Consider the following 20,323-nt stretch of genomic DNA (forward strand, 5'->3'; position numbering starts at 1 on the left):
TGTAGACTTTAGACTTGACGTAGCCCCACAAAAAATAGTCTAAAGGCGTTAAATCGCATGATCTTGGTGGCCAACTTACGGGTCCATTTCTTGAGATGAATTGTTCTCCGAAGTTTTCCCTCAAAATGGCCATAGAATCGCGAGCTGTGTGGCATGCAGCGCCATTTTTTCAAAGATGCTGTTGGACGCAACGTTACGGTGAATGGCGATCGCTATCGTTCGATGCTAACAAACTTTTTGTTGCCAAAAATGGCAACGTTTCAAATAAAGAATGCGTTTATGCGTTTTTTTTCAACAAAAGTTATCAAGCTCTTAAAAAATCACCCGATATTAATATTTATTTTTATAATACACATGAAAGTGTAGTTTTGTTCAAAAAGATTATTTGATATAGTTATAGATTTATGTAAATAATAGGTTGTCAAAAAAGTCTTGCGGTACTTTTATTGAATTTTTTTTATTGAAATTGAAATGAATTTTTGATGACTCATGCCCAGCTCTTGACCGATGCTACGGCTGCTGCTATGCCGGTCTCTTTCGACCAATTCAGCGATTTTATCGCAATTTTCGACGACAGGCCTTCCGGAGCGTGGCGCATCTTCGACCACCTCTACACCAGAACGAAAACGTTGAAACCATCGTTGTAGGGTGGAAATGGAAACTGTATCGGGTCCATAAACTGCACAAATTTGATTCGCGGCTTGAGATGCATTTTTGCCTTTAATTAAGAAATTGGTGTAAAAATTTTGACAAGAAGTTTATTATAATACAGTGTATCGTGACATTTTTTCAAACATCCCGACCGCTGGACATTTGTAACGTGTTAGTACAATGGCAAGTAAAATTTCAGAGCAGCAGATTTTAGACCTGCTCGTTAATAGCGATATTGAAGATATGTCCGATGATGAGGAGGACTTGGAAGAAGAATATGATAACGTCTTAGAAGAACAAAGATCGACAGCAATTTTAGAGGAAGAGGAATCTGTCATACCCGAAGATCTACCCCAAGCACAATCCAGACGTTTAAAATGGGTTTAAAAAAATCTTGTTAATTCTCGTCAATGCTCAAATGATGATGAATGGGAGGTTGAAGATAGACAGATGTGGACACCTTTCAATTATTTTTGTGAGTATTTCGACAATACCTTTTGAAGCTTGGTTTCAGAAAAGAGCAATATGTACGCTCTTCAAAACTACCACCGTTTAAACTCAACACCTTCTGAATACAAAAAGCTTGTAGGCGCTCATATTGTCGCCAGGTGCATGAAACCTGCCAGAATACGCATGTGTTATCGCACTCAAATAAAAGTTCCAGCTATTACACAAATCCCCAGGGATAGACTTTTTAAATTGAGAAATAGCATGCATTTTGTTGACAATTTGTCTGTTACCGACGAGGAAAGAAAAGATAAGCTTTGGAGAGTGCAACCAGTATTAAACGTTTTATTGAAAAGATGTAAATTGATTAATAAGCCAAAAACATGCAGCATCGATGAGTAAATGATTCCTTTTTTAGGGAAAACGAGCCTAAAACAACACGTAAAAGACAAACCGAATCCACTAGGATTGAAAAACTTTCTAGTGTCCCCTGATGGTTTAACATTAAACTTTTTTATATACCAAGGAGCAAACACATGGCCCGATGGAAAGCCAAATAAGCACTTGGGAATGGTGGTACTGTTGGACAGAAACTAGCCGCAGAACTTATTGAAGGTAGTCAGGTTTTTATTGACCGCAACTTTACATCCATAAATATCCTGGAGCATTTGCTAGATAAAGGGGTATTTGGAACAGGTACGATTTAACTGAACAGAGTGCCTAAGGAACTTGCCTCAAAAGCTCTCAAGCGACAAAACATTACTAAAAAAAGGTAGAGAAAGCTACGAAGAATTTGCAGAGAGGATGACAAAATCTGTGTAGTAAAATGGATGGATAGCCGTTCCGTATAATAAAACATCGGCTGCATCCCTTCCTCTCCAATCCGCTAGGCGATGGGATAAAGTGCACGCTACAATCAATGCATGGGAGGAGTAGACTTAGCGGACAGATAAACTACAGAATTTCTATTCGCACCATAAAATGGTCTTTGAAGGTATTTTGGCATTTTGTCGATATTGCGGCATGCAACTCATGGGTGATGTAAAAAAAGATAAATATGCTTGCGGTGAAAACAAAAAAAATTTAATGGATCTGCTCGAATTTAAATTGTATATTGCTAATTGTTTAACTGTTGATGCAGTACCACGGAAACGAACTGAATATCCATCAGAGAAAGATGATAAACCCTTGCAAAAGAAAACAAAAAGGTCAATGAAACCTCTGCCACCGAAAGACGTACGTGTAACGGGAAATTAAAATTTACCTATTTGTGTTATTTCTGATAAAAACGAGTTTGTGCGTTGTATTAAAGAAGGGTGCAATAAAAAAACACGTTTTAAGTGCACTTCATGCGACATATTTCTATGTATCAACAATGATCGGCAATGTTTCATGGAGTTCCACTCTTAATTTATCATATTTTTTAATTTAAAAACATCTAATTTGAAGATTTATCGTTTCTCTAATGTAATTTGAAGTAAAAATAAATAATTAATGTTCTAGTACTATAATGTGTTTTATTTAAGGGGCTATACCAGTGTGACACTTTAAAAAATATTTTTTTTTTTTTTACTTTTCCGATAGTTTATATATTCAAAAATATCCTGTGAAATCGGCGAGGTCGTATCTTCAATAGTTTTCTAAATAGCGACCGCTCAGAGGTGCAAACATATATAAGTGAAACTTTAAACGCGTTTTTCTCGAAACGACATTTTCCAAAATTGCTGACATTATAACTCAACGAGAAATTGACCGATCGACTTCAAATTAAAACTGGATATAGTTGAATGCATTTGCGATACAATAGACTACGATCTTTCTGATTGGTTAAAAATTGTCAATTTGGCATTAAAAAAAACACCATTTTTTTCGTAAAAAAACGATTTTTTTTTTCAAAATTACGCCATTTTCTTAATTTTTGATATTTTTCAAAGATCGTAGTTCATTGTATAGAAAATATATTTAAGTTTAATAAACATTTTGAATTTTTCTGATTCAGCTACTCATTCGACCGGAATCATGCCAGCAGTTGAGGCACTTTTTTTCGGCACTTCCGCAGACAGCACATAACTCCGTTATTTTTCAATATTTTTGTAAAAAAAAATTTTTTTCATATGGCTAAAGATATACTTTATTACGTCCATAGAACGTCGAAACATTCAATATAGTACTTTCTTTTAAAAAAATTCACGAAAATCGCCTAATTTTTCATGCGTCACACTGGTATAGCCCCTTGAGCTAGTTACAAGTATCCAGCCGCCTGGACATGCATTATCTTGGAGTCCTGTTATCCTTTATGTCCTGGAACAAACTTTTTCTTCAAATGAACTTATGCAAAGCATGAAAAAGTTGTTTTTAACAAATTTTAGCTGAGGTTGCTCTCAGGACTGAGGAGGTTAGAGTGCCTGCTATCTCGAACAACGTCACTTTACGGTCATCTAAAACTATTTTGTGGATGTTTTTTTTATGTTTTCGTCGGTAACAACCTCGTTCGGGCGTCCATTGTCTCAATTGTAATCCAACTGTATTTTGCCAACGGTCGCTACTCCTCGAGATGTGAAGTTGGTTGCTGCTTGCGTGCATCACGCATCACATCATCTCAGATGACAAATCTTCATCAACCTCGAAATTTGACCAAAGCTACATAATAGATTGTCAAAAAAGTCTTGCGGTATTTTCGCTAGTTGGCGCTGAAAGCGCGTAGTTCTAGTTTTATTCGTCGCATCGGATACCTTTTGTGTCATTTCACGCGCTAACACGTGTTTGATTGAATGTCGTTTCTTTTAAGTCGTTCGTTAGTTATAGCGTCGCAAACATGGAGCAAAATAAAGAGAAAATACGGCATATTTTACAGTACTACTACGATAAAGGCAAAAATGCATCTCAAGCCGCCAATAAAATTTGTGCAGTTTATGGACCCGATACAGTTTCCATTTCCACCGCACAACAATGGTTTCAACGTACCGCAAGACTTTTTTGACAACCCATTATTATCAACACTAGTGGATGTAACCCTGGGTCCCATAAAATATGCTGATTTTTCGACAGCATATCTCCCAATACTCTATAAGGTCCAAAATTGAGTTACTTTTATTGCGACTAAATCTCCTTTTTGATATTCTGTACTGCGTTTTCGTTTTTTGTCAAAGTTTCTTTTATACGATTCTTGAGCTTTCTGAATATTTGCTCTGTATTCTTCTCTCATTGTGCGACGTTCTTCTTGGAATACCTGCAACAATTCTTCTTGGAGTAGTTTTATAATGTCACTAGACATTTCGCTTTTCATCTTTACTCCAAATATAATTTCGTAAGGTGTAAATTTGGTTGACGAAGGAACGTGCGCGTTTATAGCTTTTTGTAACGTAGCTGTATAATGTTACCACTTAGTTGGACAACACAGAAAGAATTACTCTATTGACTCATTCGATATATCCATTGCCTCTCGGAACGCCTGTTGTTATTTTAATATGCTCAATTTTATTTTCGTTACAAAATTCTTTAAATAAATTCGATAAAAATGCTGCGCTTTTATCCCTAATAATACGTTGCTGGCTTCCAAAAATGGCGACTCATGTACCCAAATGCTTTATTACCTCTTGAGCGTCTGTTGTTTTGGTCGGAAATAGCAAAACGAATTTAGAAAAATAGCGAAAATATACTCTTCTTCCATGTATAATCTAAGATACCCAAATGATCGACATGGATAGTTGACAGTGGGCAGTCACCCTTATCTATGCAATGCAAACATTCTTCCTGCCTTCCTGCTTTGCGATTGTGTACTATGCACTCAACGCAGTTTGATATGTGCTGATTCACGTTTTTTCTAAATGTGCTATGAAAAAATCTTGTTGGATTGCATGCATCGTCTTCTGCGAGTTCATATTACCAAAATTGTGAACGTTTCGTATAATTTCTTTCTCCATATTTCTTGGTACTACCAATAGATCTTGACCCTTCCATTGCTTATATAACAATCCGTTTTTCATGGCGTAATCTGCGTTTATCGTCGAGAATTGCAGTTGTCGCTTTTAGATGCTCATAATTTTGTTTCGCTTTTTGAATTTGTACTTGTATCTGCGATGTAACAATCATAACCTGATAACGACTTAAGCTGTTAGCGTGCTTCATTCTCTCTCCTGATCGATGTTCAATATTATAGTGAAAATCTTGTAGATGCATAAGCCACTGAATCACTTCTCGGGGTAGATCTTTTTTCGTTGCAGTCTGCTTAAACGCCGAACAATCGGTGACTAAATGAATTGTGAATTCCCATTAAATAGTGACGCAACCTCTTCGTTGCTAAGTACGCAGCTTTGACTTCGAGAAAGTAACTATGTAACCTTTCTTCTTGAGGTGAGGTCTTTTGACTCCAATAAAATACGGGATGTCACTTCCCTTCATGCTCTTGTACTAATGTCGCACCAAACCCATACATCGACGCATCGACATGAAGTTGAACTTTACCATTCTGCTTAAAAGTTTTCAAAACAGGCTCTTGCTTAAGAGCTGACTTCAAATCAAGTATTGCTTGTTGCTGCGATGGACCAATCTGAACTTCTGCTTCTTTCTTCAGTAACTGTGATAATGGTCTAACTATGATGGCATTATTTTGAATAAACTTCCTAAAATACCCCGTCAAACCTAAAAAATCTTGGACACTCTGATATTTTTAGGTACAACAAAATTTTTAACCGCTTTGATTTTATCTCTTCCATACGCTATAATCATGTATTTCATGACCCAAAAAACTAATTTTTTCTGTTAAGAATTTGCATTTGGACCATTTTATTTCCAAACTGTAACTTTGCGCCTTCTGCAGAACCATTTTTACATGCTTCAGACATTCGTTCGCTGTCTGTACATATAACTCCATGATACCTTCGTTCATCATCTGTCGAAAAATATAGTTTACGTACCGCATGAACATTGCTGGCGAAATACAAAATCCAAACGGTGCCTTAGGAAATTCAAACAAACCTTACAAATGCTGTATATTTCTGACTACTTTTTTCAATTGACACGTGAAAGAACCCGTTTCCGTAAAGAATTTCGCTCATTGCATCTTCTCCAACACTTCATCGATGATTAGAACAGGGAAACGGGTTTTTTATACGACAGAATTTAGTTTACGATAGCCCATGCAAACTCAATAACATCCATCTTTTTTCTTTGCAAGAACAACTTTACTGGTTATGTTTGCGTTGGATTCATGAACTATACCAAGTTTTAACCACTTGTCCACTTGACTCTTAACAAAGTCACGTTCTGCTGCAGATAATCGCTGCTGAATAATTTAATAACTTCATTTCTATATTGAAGCGGAATATCAATTTCCGGCACCTCGGTTCAGCCGTTCTTGAGTTATAAATAGTAGTGTAACTAACACCACTATAAATTTGTACAAGCTATAAACATCCCGCGACAAGATACTTGTATTTTTCAGAAACATTACAATTTCTTCGGTTTCTGCAGCCTTTCTGCTTTATTTCTTAACACGCTGTCATAATCGAATTTTTCAAAACCCATACAAAATCTACAGGCATGAGGAATGTGTGATAGTACTTTGCCTTATTTAGGGACGTTAGTAAGAAATAACTCGTATGTTCTTTATGCGTCAGATAAGATGATAGCACAGGGATGCAACGCAAATGATGTCGGATTGTTTGAACAACTGATATAAGTTGTTCGGTTCGCTACTGTCTAATTCTTGTTTTGGCGAATCGAAGACAGGTTATCTCTCTAAAAAATGTATGAGTGAATGAAATAAACACTATATTTTTTTTTGAATTTTCCTTCTAGATGAATGGCTATTAGAAGACCTTAGTCAGATTACAAAAGTTCCATCTACTATATTGCGTCGAAGAATTGAGTTTTGGATTTCACATGATCTAATAAAGGAAATTCGACCAGGAGCATTCAAACTAGTGGAGGACGATGGCAAAAAGTCTCCATTCGAAAAAACTCAATTAAGTCAATCACTTGGAGAGGAAGATGTAGAATCAGCTATGGCTTCTGCAAGCGATCAGCGTGAAGAAGAGCTTCAGGTGTGTATTTTCAATACTTCTTGGCTTATTATTTTAATTTATTTAGTATAAAAATAAATGCCAACCAATTATATACCATGTAACAGAATGTTTGTACTAATGCGTCATATCGTATCGTGCAAGACAAATACAGTTTTATCCTATCCCGCTCTCTAAAAGTGTAATGTAAATATTTCCCGAACCATTCAAGCTGAAACAACAAAATCCGCTCAGAACAAATACCCTACCTACTCTGTAATAATGAATGAAATCGGATGATAATCCCACCTACTCCCCACATAACGGTATTTTTAAAAATTACTAGATCACGATAAATCATTAACTAAATACGCAAGAGACATTTACTTTTACTCTCGAGATGTATGGAGGGCGTTATAGAAGCCGAGGTCAAAATTGGACAATGAGCGTGTCACCGCCCACTTTTAGGTAAAATCGCATATCTCGACCGACTTCAACCGCATTCGGGATATGACATTCTACTAATATTCTTATCTTATCGTGAGAAAATGGGCATAATCGCATACAACCACAACTACTTCCCATATAACACAATTTAAAATTCCATTTCATTACTTCAAAGTTTAGTATAAAAATCAAGAAGCAACTAATATAACGAGATAGAACTTAGCACGAATAGCGCCTTTGAAGTATGCCATCTTGTTTAATTGATATTTGTATTTATGAATGGGATTCTTATAGTGTGTCTTACAGTCTTAGCCATCTAATACTTGTTTTGGAAAGTTTGACATTTTTTATAAAGCTTCGGATGACAAGATAAGCTGAATTCCGTAAAGTTGTCCGTCTATCCTTCCGTCTGACAGTCCATGCAAGCGATAAACTTGGTACTTATGTACATATGTTCTTTCACTCTGAGAAGGGCGGGCTTAGATATGGACAAAACCGGATCATTGTCAATTGTCATACCCACAAAATGCAGTTAACGACATCTAAAGTGTAACAACTACTACTTTCGTTTGATTTTATATCATAAATGTATATTAGTCAACCTATGAAATGTATTAACAAAATTCAAAGAATTGTTTTTCTCCTAAGGATACGCACACTTAATTTCGTGTGACCATTTATAATAAAAAATTAGAAATAGTTTTTAAATAAGCTTTAACTATATGGGAACAGTTCCTAAACAATTCCTATTCCTCAAAGTAATAATGGAACAGTTAAAAAATTATACATTAACCTAAAATATAGAAATTTAATGAAAATTTAGAAATTATTTTTAAAAAGTTGTATACTTGCTCATTAATATAGTATTTCAACATTAGCCGTGTTTATTTGATCATCATAAGCAAATAGCTAAATCAAGGACAAATAAAACGCATTTAGCTTATTTCATATTTTCGCTTAAAAACGAAGTGTGTTGGCAATGCGGGCGGGAACAGTCAGCTGAATTCAATCTGTTTCAAAATGTCTGATGTGGAAAAAAGTTAGTTTTAATTCTTCAATTTGTAAACGGGATATTAAATTACTATATAAATATATTTGTTTTGTTCATTTGATGATATTAATACAAATAAATTATAACAAATGTTCATATTTGTATTAATTTTAACTTAAACAAAACACAAAATTTTGTAGTTGTGGTTTGTTAACATTTTAATCTGTCAAAATGAACTTTATCGTTATTGCCAATTACTTTTTTTTTGGAAAAATCATAGCTGGCAATGCCTCTAGTTCAATATATAGTCGAGTCGGGATAATTCGTCCCCGCTAATTTAAAATTTGCAATAATTCGTAAAAATTTCTGTCCCCTTGAGGAAAATTCGATAGTTCGTAAAAATTTCATACCTTTTAGTCCCCACGTTAATTCGTAATATTCTTCGCAACACAAAGAATATTAAACCTCTTAGAAATCATATTTTTGTATCGTAACCTTTTATAATTCGTAACGCAATGTAAAATTTTTGGCAGCTAAGCCACCGTTTGGTTTTGTAGACAGTTATGCCGCCTTTATGTCGCTGTACATGCTGATTTTTGTGCTGTCTCTCATTATTTTCGTTCAGTTTGCTGATTTTTTCCCAAACGTAACATCGATGCGTAAAAATGACAAAAAAACGTACGAATAACACATTAGGGGGATTCTCTTGCTCTTGCAAGATTGCAGATTGCAAAAATCCTATACCGAAATATACAAGGCCACGAGAGCACCCATTGCAGATTCTAGTGATATATGAACAGCTGATTCGGTCAATTTATTGTAAATGACTACGGCATGGCTATTGTGAATTGGCGCACCTTCTGCATTCATTCTTAACTGAAAAAACTATAGCAAATCTTTATAATTTAAATAGAAATTATAAAATCTATTTAAAATTTACATTCCTCAACAATTTAACGTCAAATGTATTTAAGTAAAATGGCAGCTAGCACAGGGTTGCAATTATTTTTTTACGTGTCATTGCACGAAAATATGTAAACATGGGTTTTGGTCTGACATATTTTACAGCTCTTGCAAATATTTTTCTGCGTGTGTTTGTTGTTGTGCCGTTGCATTAGATGGAAAAATCTGCAATTCGTGCACCGCGCAAGGGTTTTGCAAGAGCAAGAGAATACCCCTATTATCAATCGCGAAAAAACAAGAGATTATTTCAGCCGTTGATAATGGAACAAAAAAGCGACTCGACTGTACAAGCTATTATAGCTTATGACAAGCCATTAATTGCTGGTCAGATAAAACACGCCTATTACTAACATTCGTTAAACTCGGCATAAAACGTTCTCTTTGAATCAAATCAGAACTCATTTAGTTTTCTTAGAAAATAGTGAGTGAAAATATCGCCAAATTCAAAAAAAGGAATGAAAGAGTGACCATATTTAAGTTTGTTTTGAAAAAACAAATAAACCTCTTAAGCTTTATTAAGACACCTATGTAGATGTCATTCAAAAGCTCCGAGTTTATTAAAACCGTTCTAAAATCGGTTGAAAATTAGCTAAGATGTAGGCTAATAGTGCCCAAAAACATAATAAACAATATACAGAGCGCTACAAAATTATTTTTAAGTAAAACAAAAACGGTTTGGGATATCAATGAAATTCTTTACTTGACTATGAAGGTTACCACCGGCACGCTTGCAGAAGTCCTGACGCTGGACCCAATTTTCGACAGTTTTCAAACATAAATCGGCCGATACTGCGGCTGTTTCGATTTTCGTACAAAGTTAATCATTCGAAGCTGGTTTGACGTAGCCCCACAGGAAATAGTCTAACAGCGTCAAATCGCACGGCACGGAGGCGGCCAATTGACAGAGCCATTTCGTGAGATAATACGTTCGCCAAACTCGGTTTTCAATAAATCGATTGTGACATTCGCTGTGTGGCTTGTTTCGCCGTCGTGTTGGAACCACATATTGTCCAAGTCATTATCCAATTCGGGCTAAAAGTATTCGATTATCATTGAGCGGTAGCAATTCCCATTCACAGTCTGGTGTGCCGGTCGTGATCATCAAGGAAAAAGTACTGCTGCGGGATGCAATGGTGACTAATGGAGTACGTACGAATTGACTTTCACATAAATAAATAATTTCATTTATATCCCAACCCATTTTTGCTTTATTTAAAACAACGTTTGTAGCGCTCTTTTTGAAAAATCCGCTCTTAAAGTTTAGGCCACTGGCTCCGAATCCGTTATAATCCAAACACGGTAAGTCCTTTATAAATAATATATGATAAACTAATAAATATAGATATAGAGTGATATACAGTTCGGACAAACCATATTAGACTGTTGGCTATGAATGCTAAAGCCCTCTTCTATACTCCGAATTACAATTTTGGATATATGTAAAAAAGTACTCAAGATAAATTGTTTATTTATGGATGGATATAAAAGTTCCCTTTAATTAAAAAAAAATTATTATTAAATACTGCATTAAAATGAATGAATGGGAGATTACAAAAAACAGAATAAATAGATAGAGTTGTGAATGGAGACCAAAAACATTGTTCGAATTGCAAAACAATCCTGGTTAAGCATTCTACAGACAGTTTTTTACAATCTTATATGTCAAATACGTATGTACATATATGTATATGCAGTACAGTAATTAAAAATAACGGTTATGCTATAAAATATTAACTAAAAATCGTTATTCCAATATGTTTCATCATTAGAAACGTTTTATTATAAATAAAAAAACACCGTTATAGACTTCGATAAAAAAATTATAAATTTTAAATAATAATAAAAATAATTATTTTTATTTTCGAATCTTTCGCCGTTGTTTTTATGCCAGCAATTGACTTCGTATTATGGTATTTCGTTCCATATATTCTGTAACTCTTTCTAAGGGATTTAGATCCGAGGAGGAGGGCAGCTATTCATCCGATGAGAAGAAACACGGACTTTCGCGTCTACACCAGTTTTGGACGATTCTAGCCTTATGAGCTGGAGCGGAATATTGGTGAAAGCAAAAAAAGTGCATTACTAAATAATTGTGTTGCGCTTGGCAACATAGGCTTTCTTAAACCCTTCTCCAAATAGTATTTTGCGTTGAGTGATCGTCTCAGTGTGAAATTTTCGAAAAATCAATTTTTTTTTACACTATGGAAATATTCTCTCAAATTTTGAAATCGAAATTCAAATTATTACGCGTTTTTCTCAGATTGGTAATTTTCAACACGGTTTCCACTCTCAAAGGAAGAGTTTTGATGCTCTAGTTCCAATGTGGAAAGAACATTTTTAGCGATACCTTAATAAATAAAGTTATTTATTAAAAAATTACCAAAATATTTTCCCGTAACATTATTCTAGTTACTTCACTAATTTTTTTTTATAGACTGATAAATTAAATGTAATTGACGAATTAACAATAGTATTTTCGTTAGCTTAAAAATCAGAGCTCTAGGCAGGCGTATCGACAACTTTATTTCAATTGCACAATTTTGTTTTTTTTTTGCGTAATTCAGTTTTCTCCAAAGCTTGTTTGATCCATAGTGGTAATATATTATAATTTTAGTCGCAAAATGTAAAGCAGTCTTAATACTATTTTGATTTATATACTATATGACTATCTCAAACATAATTTGGAGTTATTATTAATATTTTTATGTATTTTTGATTTGTCGAATATACTAATTTTCGATGGTTTGCCAAAGCGCTTTAGTTGTAAGCAATCGCGCAAAAAAGAAAATCGATTAGAGTTAAAACAACCCAGTGGCAGGCCAAAAAAGCTTACATCAAGAATGAAAAGATTAATGATCAAACAAATTGACAATAAACCACAGTGCAGCCTTAGAATGTTAGCTGCAGATTGGAAGGAACACAATATTGGGCAAGTAGGCCACGAAACCATGCAAAGAGTTCTTTTAAAACACAAATATTCAAGAAGTGCAAGAAAAAAACCATTGCTCTAGCAAATTAACGTTGAAAAACGACTTTCTTTTGCTCTAACTCACATTTCATATCCAATGCAACACTGGGATGATGTATTGTTTTGTGATGAGACGAAACTAATGCTATACTACCACGATGGACCTCAAAGCGTTTGGAGAAAGCCGCTTACAGTCCTACTAAACAAGAACATTATTCCCACAGTAAAATTTGGAAAGCTGAGTGTAACGGTATGGGGTTGTATAATATTTGTAGCAAAGGTGTCGGTGAAATCAGAATTTATGAAAATAATATGACATAGGAAATATATTTAGAAATTTTACGTAACAATTTAAAAAGAAGTGTGCAAAAATTCGGGCTACTAGATCCATCCATCTGTCAGCAAGTTTTATTGAAACTTAGTCCAAGCGGAGTTGGTATTCCGAATGGGCGGAAGCGGACTAATGCCACAAGACGTCGCTAACGGAAAAACTATAGGATTTTCAAATAGGGAGCTACAAAAGTAGACCGACAGGGACATTTATCTTCAGTAAGGTTTGCCATTTCATCATGGAAAGATATACGATCTAACAACATGAATAATTATTAAATTTACTACCGAAATTTGGAGTTAGTGGCCTCAACTTTCAGTGCGCTACGTCCCATGCCAGCGAGACAAAGAAGTGCCCGTAGTGCCGAGAATATTGTTGCCGTTAGCGCATCAATTGAGGAAGACCCAAATCAGTCTCTCACACGTCGTGCTCAAGTGTTGGTCATTTCTGTGACGGCGAATTTTGCGAAAAGATCCTGGCCTACATCCTTACAAGATAAATTGACGCAAGAACTGAAGACGTTTGACTACCATAATCGTCGTATGTTCGTGAGTTGGGCTGAGCAACCACTCGTAAATGATTCGGATTTTCATAGAAAAATCATCTTTAGCGATAAGGCTCATTTCTGGCTGAATGACTTCGTCAATAAGCAAAATATGTGTTATTGATGAGGGCAGCAATCCACACGTACTCCATCACTCACCATTGTATTTTTGACCCGAATTGGATGATATGGACTTGCACAATATGTATTTGGTTCCAACAGGACGGCGTCATAAGTCACACGCGAATGTAACAATCGATTTTTATATTCTTGCAACCAGTTGCTACAGAGTATGATAGTTTTGTTTGTCTAACGGTTGTACGTATCACCTAAAACTAATCGAGATAGATATAGGGTTATACAAGTATATATATAAATCATCAGGATGACGAGGAAAGTTGAAATCTGCTTGCTGTCTGTCTGTCCGTCCGTGCAAGCTGTAACTTGAGTAAAAATTGAGACATCTTGATGAACTTGGTATACAGGTTTCTTAGTACAAACAAAATTCGAATTCATAGATGAGAGTAATCGGACCACTGCCACGCCCACAATTCGCCATTAACCGAAAACCTATAAAATGCCGTAACCAAGCACTTAAAATATAAAACTGTAATTTGGCACATTGGATCACAGTAGCAAGGGGTACCTGTGGATGAAAAAATTTGAAAAAGTGGCCGTGGCCCCGCCTCCGTATATGATGAATGTGCATATTTCTTAATCCACTAAAGCTACAACAACCAAATTCACCCAGCACGAATATTACAAGAACTACTACCGATAGTGTGAAAACGGCTGAAAACCCCGCTCACTCCACATATAACGGTACTGTTCAACACTACTAACGTTAAATCAATAAGTAAATGCGCCAGAAACAACAAAATTTGGAACGTGCCATTATTTTTGTATGCCTATGTCACTTTGTGAAAATGAGTGAAATCGAACAATAAACACGCCTAATACTTCCCATACAACACAATTTCGAATTATTCCAATTGATTCTTTTACTTTGCAGTACACAAATCAAGAAGCAATTAATATAATTTGATTAATTTTTGCACGAATAATGCCTTTAGTGTATGCCACCTTATGACAAAAAATTGTTCAAATCCAAACAAAGCTGTTCAAGACCCTAGGTAGCGAATATTTAGACTTCCGTACCTATACTTGACTTTTTATTGAAAATTTCGGTCAATGTGTGGTATATATATCTGGAATTAAGGGATAATCCTTCTCTTATAATGTTACATGTTGACCTACAGACGTCAATGGAATGGAAACATATTCGAATGCAACTTTCTCAGCAACATTTGGAGCGTTTTAAAAAGGATAAAGAGGATTTTGTGCGTCGATTCATCACTATAGATGAAACCTGGGTCTATCACCATGATCCCGAGTCAAAACAAGAGGCTAAGGAGTGGTGTGAACCTGTTTGTTCGGCTTCGAAACGAGTTCGTGTCCGGAAATCGGCCAAGAAGGTTATGGTATCACTTTTTTTTGGGTTGCGAGAGGAATTTTGTTTGTCGATTACTTGCAAACTGGTAAAACAATTAATTCTGAATATTATTGCAACAGTTTGGACCATTTGAAGGAAACAATTCGTGAAAAAAGACCCGGTTTGCTGAAGAAAAAAGTCGTCTTTCTTCAGGACAATGCACCGTGTCACAAGAGCACTTTGACAATGTCTAAAATCCATCAATTAAAGTTCGAATTGTTGGAGCATCCACCGTATGCACCAGATTTCGACCCCAGCGACTTCCATTTGTTTCCAGAGCTCAAAAAATGTATGCGTGGCAAGCGTTTTTCATCAAATGAAGAGTTCATAATGGCTCTTGAAGCGTATTTTGCAGACCTTCCGGATTCTCTCAGGGCTTGGAGGATCGTTGGAGCAACTGTATTAATGTTCTGGGAGATTATACTGAATAATAAAGTGTATTTCTTATCAAACGACAAAACTTATTGAACAACGTCGTATATAAATATATCCGTCTGTGTAAGCGATAACTTGAGTAAAAATTAAGATATCTAGATAAAACTTGGTACAAGTGTTTCTTGGCAAAAAAGTAAGCTTGATTTCGTAGATGATAATCAGATCGGATCGGATCACTGCCACGCCCAGAAAACGCCATTAAACGAAAATCTATAAAGTGACATAACTAAGCACAAGATTTAAATATAGAACTAGATTGGGCATAGCGGATCACAGAAGTATGAGGCACCTAAGGATTACAAATTTAGAAAAAGTGGGGGATAATTTTTTTAATTTTATTTTATTCTTTATAGTATTCAAATCAACAAGCAATTAATGTAACGCAATAAAACTTTACACGAAAAGTTCTTTTGAAATATGTTCTCTTATGACCAGAAATTGTCAAAATCGAACCAAACCTGTTCAAACCATGACATGGTCGTCATCAAAACCCGGGGTCTCTTTTCCGAAGCTTTTTTTCCTTTCCATTGGTGGCGCTTTTTACATGGTGGGTCCATCCCAGCGCACAATCCTGTGGAGAGAATGTTTCGCCTTCTCATTTTAGCTCGCCTTCAAACGGATGTTCTTTGCTACCCAGAGGATACTTGATCTAGAACCGGAAGTCGTGAGCAGCTTGAGCCATATGTAAAAGAATCGTTTATGGCCACTCCCAAGTGAATGGCAATTAGAGAACTTTCCTCACTTGCGTGGACTTCTACACCTGGCTCCATCCATTGATATCATTGCCCTCAACACCCGCGCCGTTAGTTCAGCTTTCTCCAGATTCGAAAAGGAAGTAAAGCAAATGGGTCTGGCAGTGAACTAGGGCAAGACAAGTATCTCCTGTCATCAAACAAACAGTCGTCGCACTCGCGGGGAATAGAAAGACCTCCACTCCGTTGGAAAGACCAGGTGGAGAAGAACGCCACCTTGCGAAAAGAAGAAACGACTGGCGCGCTGTTGTGTTCTCTTGTTGTCGTTGTTGTTGCTGCGCAAAAAAATGATTGTTGTAGACCTTGATCTATGCGCTAGCAATAAAGTCAATTTGGTAAAGATAACAGTACATAGAAGTCTAAAGTATTTACACAAAATTTTAGTACGTCAAAAGTATTTACACAATGCGAATTATAATTTATTCTTGAATTTGGTTTAAGTCAAAGCGGTAGTTCATATCTATTGTGTTCGTAATAAACTAAAAGTGCGACCAAATTTGAGAATTATAAATAAAATGCAGAAAACAAAGGAACTGTCAATTGAAACTCGCTCGGAGATTGTTACCAAGTTTACAAGTGGCGTTTCAGCTTTGGAGTTAGTAAAACTGTTTACTTTTTAGTTAAAAAGAAAGAGAATAATAATTGCTTGGACAATTTAAAGAACACAGGGCGGAAACCGGTGCCGACTAAAAGAGAATGTCGAAAATTAATAGGGACAGTCATACAAAATCCCACAATAAGTCCCGTTAGGATTGCAGCAGCATCAAATCAACTTATTGGAAAACAAGCCAGTGATGCTACACTTCGCCGGAGATTAAAAGAAGTTAATATAAACACTTACATTGTACGAAAAGTGGTCAACATTTCTGAAATTAATAAAGCAAGACGCCTGTCATTTGCTGTAGAGTACATCCAAAAGCCTACACAATTTTAGTACAATGTACTGTGGACATATGCGGCTGCATTTCAGTTCCAGGGATCGTTTAGTAAACAATTTATGCATTTACCACTTGAGAAGAAGAAGGATGCAGTTCAGCCGCTAAACAGGTTCGGAGGAGGCACAGTGATGTTTTGAGGATGTTTGTCTTACTACAGCTTTGCAGATTTGGTACTAATTGAGGGCACTTTAAATCAGTCCGGGTATTTTACAATTTTAAACGACCATACCTTTCTATCGGGCAATCGGCTTTTTCCAACTGTCGGCTGGATTTTACAGCACGACAACGTCCCATGCCATAAAGGATTGTTACTTACGAAACTTCTAAATGAAACAAAGCAAGTTGTACTTTCATGGCCTCCGCAGAGCCGCGGCCTAAACATTACTGAAAATGTTTAGGCTTTCATCAAACGTCAGAGAACAATCGACAAGGACCGAAAACGTAATGACACAATTGCTGAAATATCCGAAATTTGATTCAAATTGACAGTTGGTTTTGCACACAATTTAGTTGAATCAACTCTAAGCAGATTGCAGGCAGTTATTGATGCGAAAGGAGATGATGCGAAAGGAGGCTAAGCTACAACATTTAAAAATTATTGATAATAAATACATGAAACTGAAGTTTAAATTTTGTGTAAATATTTTTGACACGCTAAAAATGTGTGTAAATACTTTAGACTACCGTTAATGTTTTCAGTCCTATTTACCGTTATCTTTACCAAATTGACTTCAGTCGCTAGCACATAAGTAGATCAAGTTTCACAACAACTTATCATTTTTTTTGCACAGCAACAACAAGAGAACACGATTTCTGTGGAATGTGCAAAAAAAGTTCGATGTGTAAATACTTCTGACTACCTCTGTATATTATTGAAATTTGAAGAGATTCCTTTCGTAATAGTAGTATGTCTATGTAGTTACAAATGTGTTCAGTCGTGTTAATATTTCCTTTAACCCTCATATACCTAATATGAAGATTTCAGTACATCCTTTATAACGTATAACATATAATATATGTGAGTTATGTCAATAAAATTGAGAGAGTGTGTTTTTGTAATAACGATTCATATTTGTACTTAGAATGAATAACCAACAAGCCTTATGTACCTGAAGGTATTATCCTGGCTTTCATCTTTGCAAGTTGCAAGAATATGAAATGTTTGCTTATACCCGAACTAAGCCCTTTATTACTTTTTTCTCTTTAATTTCATAAATACATTTAAATAATGTTCTGAAAGAAGACAAATTATATTCTATGAAGTTTATTTAATTTTTAAAATAATTTTCAGGTATTTTGGTCATATATAGTTGGAATGCTAACAAACTTGGACTCCTTACCACTCGATCGTATTCATCAGATGCTTAAATTATTTGCTTCGCATGGAGGTGGCATAGAATTCACGCAAGATGAGCTTAAAAATTTTCTACAACGAAAGGTTAGAGAACATAAGTTAATGTATACAGGTGGCGTATATCAGTTATATAAATAGACTCTTAACAAATAAATTATGTATTGTGGACCCACCAGAATAAAAAAATAATAATTTTCAATTTTAATAAAATAAATTAATGAATTTCGATTTAGAAAATAATATTTTTGAAGTAAAGTTACGTCAAATACATATACAAAAATATTTCCTCGTTGTACTAGAGTCGGAATGGACTCGGATTTTATCGTTTTTTTTTGGAGATCAGTAAGTTTTAGAAAAAGTTTGTCATCACTGGAGCAACTCCTTGGGTCGTGTCTAACCCGGGCACGAAGGAATTTTTCTACTGCGTCTGTGTAAAACGGCTCCATTCAAAGTCAACCTCGGTTAGCTGTAATACATGCAAGGGATGAAGCCATCTTAAGACCTGCTCATACCTTAAGACACACCGGTAGTGAAGTTACACGAGTTACGTTGCCCTATACTGCCAATGAACTGCATTACCTTATACGGCTGTGCAATCTGCACCTAGTTCGCCTGTGCTCTTTCACTCCTAGTACGTTAGCGATTATTTCCAAAGTACAGAGCCGCAAAAAAAACTTCAGGTCGCTTGCCATCAGCACATTGGAAAAGACGAAGAAACGTTGTTGGCAATATACAAGGTAACCGGCCGGCCGGTCCTTAACTACGCCGCACCAATATGGTTGCTTGGATGCAGTAAAACGCAGAAGAGGAAGCTTCGGACATGCCAGAACACTACCCATTCGATGCCTCTTAGTGTCTCCTATCGAACATCTACACATTGAGGCCCATATGCTCACAGTAAAAGAGCATAATGCCCCGAAGGAAGAGAGGACGATGTGACCAAAGATGCCTTCTATGAGCGCTTGGAGCGCGCCTATGAGAGCTGCCCCGGCCACGATGTCAAAATCGTGCTTGGCGACTTTAACGCTTTAACTTCTTTGCAAAGAAGGTATCTTTGGCACTCCGGTCGGTAAATTCAGCCTCCACAATGAAACATCCCCAAATGGGTTGAGGTTGATCGACTTCGCCGGGGCCCGAAATATGGTTATCTGTAGTAATAGATTCTAGCACAAGAAAATAAATCAAGCTACCTGGCTGTCTCCGGATCGAAAAGCCAAGCCGATCGATCATGCTGTGATAGACGGAAAACACATCTCCAGTGTTCTAGACGTGCGTACGCTCCAAGGTCCTAACATTGACTCGAACCACTATCTTGTTGAAGCCAAGATACGCACCCGCCTCTGTGCAGCAAAAAGCGCACGCCAAGAAACACAAGGAAGGTTCGACGTCGAGAAGCTGCAACCATAACAAACATCCGAACGATTTTCTACTCGGCTTGCCCTCCTGCTCTCTGATAGCACTCATCAATAACTCGGTATGAGGGAACTGTGGGACGGCGTTTCAAACTCCTTACGTACAGCTGCAACCGAATCCATTGATTTTCGGAAAATGTAAAAGTACAGCTGGTACGACGAGGAGTGCCGTGTCACACAGGAGAGAAAACAGGCAGCCTTCCTCGCAACGTTACGATCGACCACAATACGTGCGTTATGGGATACTTAGATACCGAGAGTTGAAGAGGGAAGCGAGACGCATTTGTAGACAGAAGAAGAAAGAGGCTGAAATGCGTGAGTACGAAGAGCTTGATAAGCTGGCCGACAGGGGTAATGCTCGAAAATTCTACGAAAAAATGCGGCGGCTTACACAGGGTTCAAGACCGGAGCATACTCTTGCAGAACCCCAAAAGGTGATCTAGTCACCGATGCCCAGAGCATACTTAAGTTATGGAGGGAACACTTCTCCAGCCTGCTGAATGGCAGTGAACGTACAACACCAGGATAAGGCGAACCCGATTCGAAAGAAGTTCGAATAGCAATTACCCGCTTCAAGAACAACAACGCGGCAGGGG

General features: G+C 36.5%; 1 protein-coding gene across 1 annotated transcript in view; it reads left to right on the plus strand.

Moving 5' to 3' along the window:
• Positions 1-18,504, plus strand: part of LOC120771744 (anaphase-promoting complex subunit 2) — a 39,263-nt gene extending 20,759 nt beyond the window's left edge. The window contains exons 7-8 of the mRNA XM_040099916.1: positions 6,898-7,142; positions 18,253-18,504. Of these exons, the coding sequence (XP_039955850.1) occupies positions 6,898-7,142; positions 18,253-18,453 (446 nt within the window). The 3' untranslated portion in view covers positions 18,454-18,504. The remainder of the gene's footprint in view (positions 1-6,897; positions 7,143-18,252) is intronic.
• Positions 18,505-20,323: the final 1,819 nt, after the last annotated feature.

This window comes from Bactrocera tryoni, chromosome 3, assembly GCF_016617805.1.
Source record: "Bactrocera tryoni isolate S06 chromosome 3, CSIRO_BtryS06_freeze2, whole genome shotgun sequence".
Lineage (NCBI taxonomy): Eukaryota > Metazoa > Arthropoda > Insecta > Diptera > Tephritidae > Bactrocera > Bactrocera tryoni.